A 14,953-nucleotide genomic window follows, 5' to 3' on the forward strand; every position below is an offset into this window, starting at 1 on the left:
CAGGGGATCAGAATGGAATTCAGCAAAAGAGACATGGTCTCTGTTTTCAGAAACTGTGCAAAGTAAGACCCAAGGGCCATTCCTCGTTCCTTGCTGACCCGTGACCTTGGAATTTGAGATCCTTTGCCTGGCACAAAAGCACCCTCGATTGGATGCTGCCTTTTTGCCCTCTGTGCCGTCCTTAGTCTTTTGATGACAGCGCATTGTATTTAAACATCAGTAAATCACGGTTCTTGGAGGAGAACGGTTGGTCAAGAGGCACGCTGTCAACATCAGTACACAGAGAGTATTTATTCCTGGTGTGTGCCCCACTCCCCACAATCGCAGCCTGTTCGTAAGGCAAGCGGACGCCTGAGAGGAGTCTCACCTTTCACCACTCTGCGCTTGGAGTGCCGGCTCAGGTACAAACCCGCTGGCCCACGGGGAATGCTCTCATGTTTTCTCATGTGCTCCTCCCCTCCTTAAGAGGGATTTCAGGATAGCAGCCTTGTCTTGGGTGTTCGTGCCATGCACACATTAGTAGCAGGTACCATAAAGTCAAAACATTAAACTTGACCCCGGCAGAAGATACGTTCCTCGTCTGCCTCTCCCATCAGAAGCAAACCGGAAAGGAAACGTTGCTCGGGGGCAAAGCAGAAGACGAAACCAGAGCCTGGAAGTAAACGTGCTTAACGGAAAGCCAGGAGTCCCATAGGCACCTGCCTGTTGCACCGCCCTGGTGCATCTGAAATGCGGTCGCCGGTCAATGAGAACGGAGGTCTTGCGGCTTCTGGTGTTGCTTCTCTTCATCTTCTTGTACTAGGTAGGACACCAAAAGCGCTCCTCTCGCTCTGAAATGACCAGGTGCATGCTGGATCGGTTTGCAGTTCACAGATAAAGAAATTTATACCTCAAATGGAGACCAGAATCTCCCAATGGGAGTCTTACTCCCATCTGTGATGGTGTATGTGAATTGCCTTCAGCAAAGGATCGTTACTTCAGCAAAGGATGGTTACCTTGTCGTGGTGCTGGAGCTTGAGCACCTCAATGACGCCATGAGCTAAACCGTGAAGGGCCACCCAAGACGGGAAGGTCATGACAGAGAGGTCAGACGAAATGCGATCCCCGGGGAAGGTAATGGCAACCCACCCCAGTATTCTTGCCGTGAAAACTAAATGGATCAGTACAACCAGAGATATGTCGGTATAACATCGGAAGATGAGACCCCCAGGCCAGAAGATGGTCAAAATGCTACTGGGGAGGAACTGAGGATGAGCTCAACTAGCCCCAGACGTGATGACGCAGCTAGCTCAAAGCCGAAAGGACGGCTAGCGGCCGACGGTGCTGGTGGTGAACGGCGAACCCGATGTTCTAAGGATCAACACACCGTTGGAACCTGGAATGTAAGATCTATGAGCCAGGGCAAATTGGATGTGGTTATTGGTGAGATGTCCAGATTAAAGATAGACATTTTGGGCGTCAGTGAACTGAAATGGACTGGAATGGGCCACTTCACATCAAATGACCACCAGATCTACTACTGTGGACAAGAGGACCACAGAAGAAATGGAGTAGCCTTCATAATTAATAGTAAAGTGGCTAAAGCAGTGCTTGGATACAACCCAAAAAACGACAGAATGATCTCAATTCGAATTCAGGGCAAGCCATCTAACATCACAGTGATCCAAATATACGCCCCAACCACAAATGCTGAAGAAGCTAAAGTAGAGCAGTTCTATGAGGATCTGCAGCACCTACTGGACAACACGCCTAAAAGAGATGTTATTTTCATCACAGGAGACTGGAATCCTAAGGTGGGCAGTCAAATGACACCTGGAATTACAGGTAAGCATGGCCTGGGAGAACAAAACGAAGCAGGACATAGGCTGATAGAATTTTGCCAAGACAACTCAATCTGCATAACAAACACTCTCTTCCAGCAACCTAAGAGATGGCTTTATACATGGACTTCACCAGATGGACAACACCGAAATCAGATTGACTACATCCTTTGCAGCCAAAGGTGGCGGACATCTATACAGTCGGTAGAAACAAGACCTGGAGCTGACTGTAGTTCCGATCACAAACTTCTTCTTGTACAATTTAGCATCATACTAAAGAGATTACGGAAGACCCACAGATCAGCTAGATATGAGCTCACTAATATTCCTAAGGAATATGCAGTGGAGGTGAAGAATCGATTTAAGGGACTGGACTTAGTAGATAGGGTCCCAGAAGAACTATGGACAGAAGGTCGCATCATTGTTCAGGAGGCAGCAACAAAATACATCCCAAAGAAAGAGAAAACCAAGAAGGCAAAGTGGCTGTCTGCTGAGACACTAGAAGTAGCCCAAGAAAGAAGGAAAGCAAAGGCAACAGCGATAGGGGGAGATATGCCCAATTAAATGCAAAATTCCAGAGGTTAGCCAGAAGAGATAAGGAATTATTTTTAAACAAGCAATGTGCGGAAGTGGAAGAAGACAATAGAATAGGAAGGACAAGAGACCTCTTCCAGAAAATTAGAAACATCGGAGGTAAATTCCAGGCCAAAATGGGTATGATCAAAAACAAAGATGGCAAGGACTGAACAGAAGAAGAAGAGATCAAGAAAAGGTGGCAAGAATATACGGAAGATCTGTATAGGAAGGATAACAATATCGGGGATAGCTTTGACGGTGTGGTCAGTGAGCTAGAGCCAGACATCCTGAAGAGTGAGGTTGAGTGGGCCTTAAGAAGCATTGCTAATAACAAGGCAGCAGGAGATGACGGCATCCCAGCTGAACTGTTCAAAATCTTGCAAGATGATGCTGTCAAGGTGATGCATGCTATATGCTAGCAAATTTGGAATACACAAGAATGGCCATCAGATTGGAAAAAATCAACTTATATCCCCATACCAAAAAAGGGGAACACTAAAGAATGTTCAAACTATCGAACAGTGGCACTCATTTCACATTCCAGTAAGGTAATGCTCAAGATCCTGCAAGGTAGACTTCAGCAATTTATGGAGCGAGAATTGCCAGATGTACAAGCTGGGTTTAGAAAAGGCAGAGGAACTAGGGACCAAATTGCCAATATCTGCTGGATAATGGAAAAAGCCAGGGAGTTTCAGAAAAACATCTATTTCTGTTTTATTGACTATTCTAAAGCCTTTGACTGTGTGGACCATAACCAATTGTGGCAAGTTCTTAGTGGTATGGGGATACCAAGTCATCTTGTCTGCCTCCTGAAGAATCTGTATAACGACCAAGTAGCAACAGTAAGAACAGACCACGGAACAACAGACTGGTTTAAGATTGGGAAAGGAGTACGGCAGGGCTGTATACTCTCACCCTACCTATTCAACTTGTACGCAGAACACATTATGCGACATGCTGGGCTTGAGGAATCCAAGGCTGGAGTTAAAATCTCTGGAAGAAACATTAACAATCTCAGATATGCAGATGATACTTTGATGGCTGAAAGCAAAGAGGAACTGAGGAGCCTTATGATGAAGGTGAAAGAAGAAAGTGCACAAGCTGGCTTGCAGCTAAACCGCAAAAAAACCAAGATTATGGCCACCAGCTTGATTGATAACTGGCAAGTAGAGGGAGAAAATGTAGAAGCAGTGAAAGACTTTGTATTTCTAGGTGCGAAGATTACTGCAGATGCTGACTGCAGTCAGGAAATCAGAAGACGTTTAATCCTTGGAAGAAGAGCAATGACAAATCTCGATCAAATAGTTAAGAGCAGAGACATCACACTGACAACAAAGGTCCGCATAGTTAAAGCAATGGTGTTCCCCGTAGTAACATGTGGCTGCGAGAGCTGGACCATAAGGAAGGCTGAGCGAAGGAAGATCGATGCTTTTGAACTGTGGTGTTGGAGGAAAATTCTGAGAGTGCCTTGGACTGCAAGAAGATCCAACCAGTCCATCCTCCAGGAAATAAAGCCAGACTGCTCACTTGAGGGAATGACATTAAAGGCAAAACTGAAATACTTTTGCCACATAATGAGAAGACAGGACACCCTGGAGAAGATGCTGATGCTGGGGAGAGTGGAGGGCAAAAGGAAGAGGGGCCGACCAAGGGCAAGGTGGATGGATGATATTCTAGAGGTGACGGACCCGTCCCTGGGGGAGCTGGGGTTGCTGATGACCGACAGGAAGCTCTGGCGTGGGCTGGTCCATGAAGTCACGAAGAGTCGGAAGCGACTAAACGAATAAACAACAAATGTGAATTGCAGTAAACCTTGGTGGTGTTACTGTGTTAAGTGGACAGTATTTCAGTCCATGTCTTTATGGAGTTTTTTTTTAATTGAATACTGTACATCCTTTTCCCCTAACTTTCCCACATCCCAACGTTCCCTAATAAAAAGATTTTTACATGCAGTTTCCTTGAATTTGCATAGTTGTTAATAGAAGTTCCATGAGAAGCTTTTACAAATGCCATTGCTTGTTGTGTAGGTGTTCAGATGCTGGTTTATGTGTTTTTCTGATGTAAACTTTGACTTTGAGAAAAATATGCTTCTCATTTTTAAGCTGAGTTTGATCAGTCCATGATGAGCGCTAAACGTCTGTAGCGATGAAGTCTGTTTGCAGACCTTGCAAATAATCAGCCCTAGAAATCCCACAGTAGACGTCTTGGATTTTTCTCACGGTGGCAGGCATATTTCTTCCTTTGTTAAGTTTCTGTGCCAATAGACCCACGCAGAGTCAAAGCTTCTTATGGAAAGATGTTGATGGCGGGTGAATGTTGGAAGAGCAGGTGCTCTAATTTGCAAGCCTTAACCCCGCCACCCTGCCCCACAGCACATGTCAAGGCAGAGTAAAGGTAAAGCAGCCCTCTGAAGCGAGGACGCGACTCCCACTGAAGTCGTGATAGAGCTACAGGATGGCATGGCCGTTTCATCTCTTCCCGAGGCAAAAATGCCCAAATTGTTGAAGCGAAGAATGGGGGAGATTAAAAGGCAAACTGGATTTATCAAGTGTGAGTTGTAAAAATGTGGCTAAATCCAGGAAGTTTTATTTTTTATATATATTTGTATGGGATGACTGTATTTATATTGTGAGCTGGGGGTTAAAAGTAAAATAAAAAGTGTCTCGATTTCATGAGGAACAAGGATGAAAAATTTGACCTTTAAAACATTTTGCATATGCATCAAAAGGGAACAGGGAAGTGACAGCTTATCTATTGTAAAATTGGTGATGGGGCAAGGTAAGAAAAAACCCCTGAATGTGCCTAAAACAAAAGGGGAAGTATGCCATCGGACCCTGAACTCGTGGGGTGGAGGATATGGGTGTTAGATAAAGTTATTTAGGTTAGAAATTTGTAGTTAATTGCGTATAAACTGCTGGCTGGCGCCAGCAAAGATATGCTTGAGTAGGATGAGACCCTGAAACAAGCAGGTGATAAGAGTTGCAGGAACATCCTGCTGACATGTAGAATCCAGCAATCAAGGATACTTGTGAAGTAAGATTGTGAGCTGAGCCCCCGGAGAGGGGGAGGACAGATAGGGTATAAAAGTTTTGTGTTAACTTCGTTCAGGGTTCCTTCTTGCACGGAGGGACCCGCCTTTGCAAACGCGTAAATAAATCCCTTTTCTCTGAATCATCGAACCTTGTGAATTGGAATTCTTTTGGGAGGTTTTTCCCGCTGACAATATTTTATACAATTGTATTTATGTTTTATGATTGCTGTTTTAATTGATTGTTTTTATTGTAAACCTCCCAGAGTCTCTCTTGTGGAGGGAGATGGGCGGTGGCAAAAAAATTGAATTAATAATAATAATAATGATGTGCAGGAAAGGCACGTTCCTTGAGCCCATGTGATTTTGTGCCGGCTCCTGTTCTGGATAGCAATTGTTTATCTGGTCACATGGAAGAAATTTATAGATTGTATCTTGATGCTGCAGTTTGTTAATACCATCACTTATCGTTCTCATCCTGCTTGCCGGTCCCTTCAAATGCTTAGGGACATGGGTGATGAGCTGCGCTTAAATGCGACAAGTAAAGTTGTTCTCTGACTGTTAAAGGCTTTTGTTTCCTTATTTTAGCTTTTTCAGAAGGAAATGCGTGGCACAAGGCTCTGCTGATTTCAGTGACTGTCTGTAGCATCCTCCTGGTGTTCATCATCACCTTCTGTTACTTCAGGTGTGTCTGAAAAAAATCATACTTTCTCCCTTGACTCTTTCTTTACACCCTATGCATGGTTTGACACAAATGATCATTTTTTAATGCATTCCAGTTTCTTGGGTTTGTATGAAAATTGATTGAACGATTTGGTTTTAATAGTACTTTTGACATGGCTTTGCCAGTGGGAATGAGAATGAACAAAAATTGAGCTTGTGTGTATGAAATGAATGGAAACTGGGCTTGTGCATAAAGTAAAACAGGGATGGCCAGCTTGGTATCTTAGAGATAGTAACCAATGCTGGTTTAAATTATTAACCTCTGAGTTTTTTAGGATTTGGGGTAAGGTAGTAATTCCAAAAGTACTTGATATTCAGGGGTAGGGTGAAATGTTCAGATTTATCAGGTAAATATGAACAGACATCAAATTGTACTTTTTGTTTCTTTTAACAATTAATTTTAAAAGTTTTACTACTACTTCAGGTTATGCCAGAGTTGAAATACACATTTCAGAGCCGTTTCGTGAATTAGCCTCATGGAAATGACGCTCTACTATACTGTGTGATATTCTCAAGGGCATTTTTCATATAATTCATTTTTCTATCTGTTTATTTGCTGTCATACGTAGATGTGCACACCCCACTGTTAGGGAGATGGTGGTTTGGGATTTACTTGGGTGCTCCAGTGGCACCTATTGGCACATCCTTAGAGACTGGTTAAACTCTGCCTCTTTTCTTGGGGGTGTGCTACTGCCCTTCATGGTCTCAGGAGAAGATATGTTGGATTTGAGAAGGTGCTGGCTGGTATGCCATATCCAAATCACCCTTTTCCCATCGAATCTGGATCACTACACAGCCTTACTGCTTAAGTCTTTGTCATTTCTGTTTTTCTCTCTCGGCAATACAGTGTCTTGGAAAAAAGGGATGACCTGTCTATCCATCTATTCATCCACACACGCAGAGAGACACATCCTTCTGAAGGGAATTTTAAGTGTGTGTGTGTGTGTGTGTTAGCATGCATGTGTATAGTTAGCATCCAAATTATCTTGGATAGGATACTGAAAAATAAAATAGCATAAGCCCTGTTGGATATTGGGGGTTACAAATTTGATAAATAAAATAAATAAATATTGCTAAGAAGGTTAGGTTTCCTGAACATTTGCTCAACCTGGACACCTTCTAGACACGTGGGCTTCAACTCCCCAGCCAGCATAACCACTGCTTATAATTGGGGGAGCTAAATTGTTCACATCTGGAAGATACTCAAGTTAGGCAAAGCTGCTGGCCTGCAAAATGAAATGGCAGAGATTTCTGACCAGTCTTAATGGAAGAGTTATGTTCCTCCGACAGCTCTGCCACCAACACAGCATGACAATGAAACACTTTCATTCATAAGGAAAACAACTGACCAAACTTACTTTGAAATACACTGTTTCTCCATCGATTCAGTTGGGGTGGATTCTCATCTGGCTCTTCCACTCATAAAACTATTTCCTGCATCTCCATTGTGTATTTTCATTAGATTGCATTATGTACCTTGGCACTTCGAATGGATTTACGTTTCTTGTTTACCCCTGTCCCTTTCTCCTCTTCTACCAAGTCTCTGAGATGCTTTATATAACATATAACCTTGCTTTATGTAGCTCACTTAGGTACTGTCCTACATTACATACGTTCACCAGTCATGCCCACTCATGAAGGGATCAGTTGGTGTGAAAAATTTGCTAGAAAATAGTATCGGCCACCAGCCCTATCCAAAGTGTAATTGTGAATGGGAGGATAGACCTGGCATATATGACTGGGGCCTGCGGGTGACGAGGGGCTCCCCCTTGTGGAGATCCGTGCCTCAGTCTGGACCCCAGAGCAGGGTGTGTGTGTGGTAATTGTGTCCTGGGAGATGTAGTTGTACAGGTGAGCGGATGCGAGGGCTTGCTTAGTATGCTGGACCCAAAGAACAAACCGAGGAAGCTTCTGTTTTACCATTCTCCGAGCTGCATGGCAGCACACCTCACCGGGTTTCTCAGTGGCATTGCAGGAATGGTTGTGATTTCATGCAGACTATTAGTACTGAGTGATTTCGACCTCTTCTCCCTGGCCTCGTCTCGTTTTGTGTCAGAAGCGCAGGGAATAGAAAGGGGGAAAGTATTCGTTAAAATTTAAAGTTAAAAACATTTAATAAAAATAGTTCAGTTCAACTTCATTACAGTCACTGACGAGTGCTAGTTACAATTCTGTAGAGGTACACACATTAGCCTTAAAATATGAACCATCTGATTTGAAATCATTCTAAATCTGAATTTACAAGTTCCAATTAAATGTTAAAATACGTTTGGATCACAATGTAAATGAGCCCCTTAATCGAATTTAAAAACAATCTTATTAATTTACATTATCATGACTAATATTCTATCAAATATAAGTATCTATAAAATACGATATGTAAAGTAATAAAAAGAGTAAAATATATACTTTAAAACCACTTAAAGTTATTACACGGGGTACATTACTACATTTTCCCCGTCATAATCTGACGTATCTTCATAGCAGCTGCGCAGCATCTGGCTACTTGCGCCGTGACAGTTGGATGTTCGTCTACAAGTAACATTTGCATATAGTCTGTATCTTTCCGCCTAGGATATTTATTGATCAGAGGTAATATTAATTTACTCCTGAGCTCTTTATAAAAAGGACAACGGAGAAGCACGTGGTCTGTGGTTTCTAGCTCTCCACTGTTACAAGGGCACGACCATGCCGCTATTGGAATTTTTTTGTATCTGCCTTCCAAGACTGCAGAAGGGAGCGCATGGCTTCGAGCTAGGGAGAAAGCTTTCCGATGGCTAGGAATCAAGGTAACTGGCAGTATTGACAATATATTTATTTTGCTCTGAAGATAGGAAATGAGGGGCCTTCTCTACGTCTGTTTGTCTCTCTCTGTCCTTTATCCTTTGCTTCAGGGTCAATTTTGCCTGCAGTAAAAACATAAAATTTATATAACTCTCGCCCAACGCCGGGCCACATTGATGGCAGAGGTGCTTCCGATCCATAAGTCACTCTGTGTGCGTGTCGGTCCCAAAGGGCGCTGTAGAAGATGGGTCGTCGTTTGAATATTGCCACATTCGCAGCAAATGTCCTTGCCCTCAGGGAGAAACCCCCGTTTTTCCATATATTCTTAGTTCTGGCCAAACCAGTGCACAGTCTGTTTAAACATCTCCAAACCGTCCACTCCTCCTCCGGACCTCCAGGCAGCTCCTCAAGCGGTTCTATCCAATTATGAAGGTGTTTTACTTGAGATTTCCATCTTTTTAATCGTCCTCTTTGAGGTGTAGTAGCAATCTCCTCAGCGCAGTCTAAGAAGCTCCTTCTTGACGTCAATCTTTTTGCAGGAGGTTCTTGGCCAAATAATGGGTGTGCCGGATTGTGTAACACCTTGCCATATTCCTCACCTTGTGCCACACTCCTCCTAATGCCTGGCGGGGCTATTCCCACCAAGATGCATCATTTACAAGTGGAGTGGGGCATAAACATCTGGTAACAATGCAGCGTGTGCCACTAAGCACCCTGTCCACCTGCGTAGAGTGCGCAGAGCAGCCCCAAACGGGGCAGGCGTACTCTCGCCGAGTAGCACAATGCAAGGGCGGCTGTGCATAGAGTAGTAGGGTGAGCACCCCAAGTAGTATCAGCCAACTTCCTGAGAAGATTATTTCGGGTGGAAATCTTTTGCTTTAAGTTGCAACAATGTCTTTTAAAGGTTAATGTTTAGTCCAGTGTTACACCGAGGTAACACGGCATCTCACAATGTGCCAGACTCACTCCATCCCAGATAACAGCAAGCCTACATCTGGCCTGCCTATTTTTGAGGTGGAATGCGCAGACATTAGTTTTTGACCAGTTAGGCTTTGGTCCATTCTCATTAGGGTTAGTGTATTTCTCCCTGGTGTAGGAGGCAGATCATGAGTTAATGTTTGCCATGACAACCATGTGCTTCTCCCTGTTCATCACTGGCCCAACTCACATACCTGGCTGCACTTTAGATCTCCTGTTCACCTTGAAGCAGATGTGTCATGATCTGGTTCTGGTGGACTTTCCCATCATCATGGACAGATCACTTCCTCTGGGGAATGGGCAGCAGAGGATCACTGCAAGGAGGAGAGACCTATTAAGATAGTCCTCCCTAGATGCCTGATGGAATCAGGTAGTTTCCTAACTGCTCTAGGGGAGTTTCCCAGCGATTTGGAGAGTGCTTGCCTTGTTAACCACAGGAATAATGGTTTGCCCCTGAGTAGCCTCCACCCTGCCCGCAGATCCTATGCAGCAACTTGGTTTACTGAGCAGCTCCCTGATATAAAGCAGATGAAGAGATGAATGAATGGCTGGACATGAATAGGAGCCCAAATTTGAGTCTACTCTGGCAATAGAGGCAGAAAAACATAGTTATACCTCAGCCTATATTACATCTGCTACAGTGTTTAAGATCGGTTTTGGGGAAAAACAGAAGACTCAGTCAGCGTAGTTGTGATCATCTGGTCAAGCATTTCATGAATAAATTCACATTCACTTTGAGTTGAAAATCAGATGGAAAAAAATCTACTGAGATAACAGAAGTGATATCTTGTAGTGTTGTCTCAGAGACTTTTAAGCATATGGATCACAAAAAGTGGACAGAGTCCTCTGAATCTCAGCTCTGCTATTCGTGAACATGATCCCTGCCCCACTCTTGCCCCACCAATTAAAGTGGCCAGGTAGGGGACTAGAAGCTGGATCCAGGCTGCAGTCAAAACTTTTTTTAGGGAGAGGGAGATTCCAAAGGTCCTTAAGACGCATTGCTTCATTTTTTCTTTAAGAGGCCTGGATCCAACAAAATCCAATAACAAAATTATGGAAAAAGTGGTGAGGCTGTAGTTGCAGAATGCTCTGGAGGATACCAGTTGACAGTCTGGAGGATACCAATTGGCTCTTGACAGTCTGAGTTCCATAGCCAGGTCTGGACTAGAAATTTCATTGGCTGTTCCCATGGCTGACATTTGATGGGCCATGTATGGCAAGGGCATGGTTTGTCCTTCTAGATCTTTCACTAGCTTTCAGTGCAGTTGAGCACATTATCCTTTTGGACCATCTGGGAAGGTTGAGAATTGAAGGCATGATGATTCTGCTCCTTCCTGAGTAGGTGGGCCAAAGGGTGGTTGTGGGGTGCCTCAGTGTTCAGATCTTTTCTCTGTCCTGTTCAACATGTTCCCAAAACTGCTAGCAGAGGTGATCCACTGCTTCCAGGTGAAGTATCATCAGCATGTATATCTCCACCCCAGGCCCATTGGGGGACATGGTGGAAGTCATGCTCTGGTGTCTGGAAGCTGTCAGGGTTTAGATAGGGAAAAACAGAGTCACACCCAACCCAAACAAGACTGAGTAGCTGTTGATGTTGAGGCTGAGGCTGACTGATTCCAGGACTCTGTCATCTTTCATGATAGAGGTTAGCCAGAAGAGATAAGGAATTATTTTTCAACAAGCAATGTGCGGAAGTGGGAGAAGACAATAGAATAGGAAGGACAAGAGACCTCTCCCAGAAAATTAGAAAGATCAGAGGTAAATTCCAGGCAAAAATGGGTATGATCAAAAACAAAGATGGCAAGGACCGAACAGAAGAAGGAGAGATCAAGAAAAGGTGGCAAGAATATACGGAAGACCTGTATAGGAAGGATAACAATATCAGGGATAGCTTTGATGGTGTGGTCAGTGAGCTAGAGCCAGACATCCTGAAGAGTGAGGTTGAGTGGGCCTTAAGAGGCATTGCTAACCACAAGGCAGCAGGAGACGATGGTATCCCAGCTGAACTGTTCAAAATCTTGCAAGATGATGCTATCAGGGTGATGCATGCCATATGCCAGCAAATTTGGAAAACACAAGAATGGCCATCAGATTGGAAAAAAGGAAGAGGGGCTGACTAAGGACAAGATGGATGGATGACATTCTAGAGGTGATGGATTCGACCTTGGGAGAGCTGGGGTGGCGGCGACCAACAGGAAGCTCTGGCGTGGGCTGGTCCATGAAGTCACGAAGAGTCGGAAGCGACTGGACGAATAAACAGCAACATCATCTTTCATCCTTGATGGGGTTCTGCTTCCCCAGAAAGAGCAGCTTCACAGTCTGGGGTTCCCCTGGACTCAGGGCTCCTGTTTCAACATGGCCAGAAGAGCCCTTGCACAGCCTTGGCTGGTTCACCATTTGCAGGCTTACCTGAAACAAGATAAACTGAAGACTGTCATTCATGCTCTTATCTCTTGATTAAATTATTGTAACTCACTGTAAATGGAAGTGCCCATGAAGACCACTGAGAAACTTCTGGTCCAGAATGCAGCAGCACATATGCTCAGTGGTTACCAGTATGCTTCCAAGTGCAATTTAAGGCTTGTTGTTTATTTGTCCAGTCGCTTCCGACTCTTTGTAACTTCATGGACCAGCCGACGCCAGAGCTTCCTGTCAGTCGTTGCCACCCCCAGCTCCCCAAAGGACGAGTCCGTCACCTCTAGAATATCATCCATCCATCTTGCCCTTGGTCAGCCCCTCTTTTGCCTTCCACTTTCCCTAGTATCAGCATCTTCTCCAGGGTGTCCTGTCTTCTCATTATGTGGCCAAAGTATTTCAGTTTTGCCTTTAATATTATTCCCTCAAGTGAGCAGTCTGGCTTTATTTCCTGGAGGATGGGCTGGTTTGATCTTCTTGCAGTCCAAGGCACTCTCAGAATTTTCCTCCAACACCACAGTTCCAAAGTATCTATCTTCCTTCACTCAGCTTTCGTTATGGTCCAGCTCTTGCAGCCATATGTTACTACGGGGAATACCATTGCTTTAACTATGTGGACCTTTGTTGTCAGTGTGATGTCTCTGCTCTTAACTATTTTATCGAGATTTGTCATTGCTCTCCTCCTGAGGATTAAACGTCTTCTGATTTCCTGACTGCAGTCAGCATCTGCAGTAATCTTCGCACCTAGAAATACAAAGTCTGTCACTGCCTCTACGTTTTCTCCCTCTATTTGCCAGTTATCAATCAAGCTGGTGGCCATAATCTTGGTTTTTTTGCGGTTTAGCTGCAAGCCAGCTTTTGCACTTTCTTCTTTCACCTTCATCATAAGGCTCCTCAGTTCCTCTTCACTTTCAGCCATCAAAGTGGTATCATCTGCATATCTGAGATTGTTAATGTTTCTTCCAGCGCTTTTAACTCCAGCCTTGGATTCCTCAAGCCCAGCAAGTCTCATGATATGTTGTGCGTACAAGTTGAATAGGTAGGGTGAGATTATACAGCCCTGCCGTACTCCTTTCCCAATCTTAAACCAGTCCGTTGTTCCGTGGTCTGTTTTTACTGTTGCTAGTTGGTCGTTATACAGATTCCTCAGGCAATTTAAGGGACAGGCTATTAGATACAAAGCCTTACATGGCTCAGGGCCTGGGTGTCTTAGGGACCGTGTTCCCCAGTAGTTTCTTTCTGTCCTACCTGAACGATTTGGGAGCAGCTGCTGAGCATTCCCACCTACCAGGAGGAATGAAGTGTGTGGGCCCAGTGGTAGGTGTTCTCTTTAGCAGACGCTTTCCCATGGACAGCTTGCCATCTGAAGCATGTATAGCCCCCACCATCATGGCCTCCTGGAAGCAGGTGAAAATTTCCAGAGGGCTTTTGGGGATTAATTATTATATAGTGATACCACTTTTACAATTTCATAATTTTTAGCTTTATGTTTTTGGTCACCAATTTATTTTTTCCTGTTTTGTATTGTTTTAACCCTTACATTCTGTGTTTAATACATGGAGTCCACCTGATTTCATGCACTTAAATAAATTTCATAAATAAGTAAACAAACACATTTTCATTCTTTAAACAAAGTACTATACATGCTCCATAATTTGAAACAGTATACTATAGAACACTAACCCAAATTCTTCAGCTTGGAGTTGAGCTTAAACACCAAGCTGTGATCCAGGGTCCATTTTTGATTTACAGACAAGTATAATGATCTGTATTTTGTTTTGTTTTGTTTTGTTTTTTCCCCCTGGTTTTATTTCCCTTTTCCTTCTGTGCGTCCATCTTGTTTTTTTAAAGACCGTAGCTAAATGGTTGTGATCAGTGGCGACTTTTGAGATTGATTCAGCAAAATTACCTGCAGTCTGTCTAGTGAGAATATTTGAAGTAGGAAAATTTACAGACTCACTCTCAGTGCAGGCAGATGACAGTCCGGATCAGGAGTGCCGTGGTCACTGTGAAAGCCTCTTCTCCTACATGAACATTTAGATTTAAATTCTGTCCTCTGCCAAAACTGCAGAGAAAACTCTGTTTCTTTACAAAGGAGCCAAGAGCTCTGCAAGCTTCAGCAAAGTTAATAAGCCTTTTACTCGTTGTTAAATGTAATCAGAGAGATGTGATGTATGTATATAAAGGGAAGGGTACAAGTCTATGGAGACGCAACAGTGTCACGACGCCCTAAAAATACCGAATTCTTCATAGCATTTGACAATGGAAGAAGGGTAGTATTTGAAACACCCAGTTTTGCTTGGTATTCATAACCAGCCAGTCTTGCTGGCGTCACCTGTAGTTATTCTTATATACACCTGCAGGTATAAACGGCAACGGCCAGCAGCATCCTTGAAAGATCTCATTGAACAGTCTCAAAGCTCAGGGCTCCCTCTGTTGGTAAGGAAAGAGTACTGCAATCATAATCATAACAGTCCTATGTATAAAATACAACAGCTTACATCATTCAAAGTATATTGTTTGTATTGCGTCTCAGCTAAAGAAAGTAGCAGCATTAGCCTTTCATATAAAAAAATACAGGACATAATCTATATTCTACAGGTGAGCAGTTAAGGAGATCCCAGTTATA

At 43.7% G+C, this 14,953-nt stretch overlaps 1 protein-coding gene across 1 annotated transcript in view; it reads left to right on the forward strand.

Annotated features, from left to right (window-relative positions):
- LOC134487790 (bone morphogenetic protein receptor type-1B-like) overlaps positions 1–14,953 on the forward strand; it is a 65,449-nt gene that overhangs the window by 33,025 nt on the left and 17,471 nt on the right. Inside the window, exons 5-7 of the mRNA XM_063289848.1 lie at positions 6,013–6,111; positions 8,079–8,127; positions 14,688–14,763. Of these exons, the coding sequence (XP_063145918.1) occupies positions 6,013–6,111; positions 8,079–8,127; positions 14,688–14,763 (224 nt within the window). The remainder of the gene's footprint in view (positions 1–6,012; positions 6,112–8,078; positions 8,128–14,687; positions 14,764–14,953) is intronic.

Source organism: Candoia aspera, chromosome 1, assembly GCF_035149785.1.
Source record: "Candoia aspera isolate rCanAsp1 chromosome 1, rCanAsp1.hap2, whole genome shotgun sequence".
Classification (NCBI taxonomy): Eukaryota; Metazoa; Chordata; class Lepidosauria; order Squamata; family Boidae; genus Candoia; species Candoia aspera.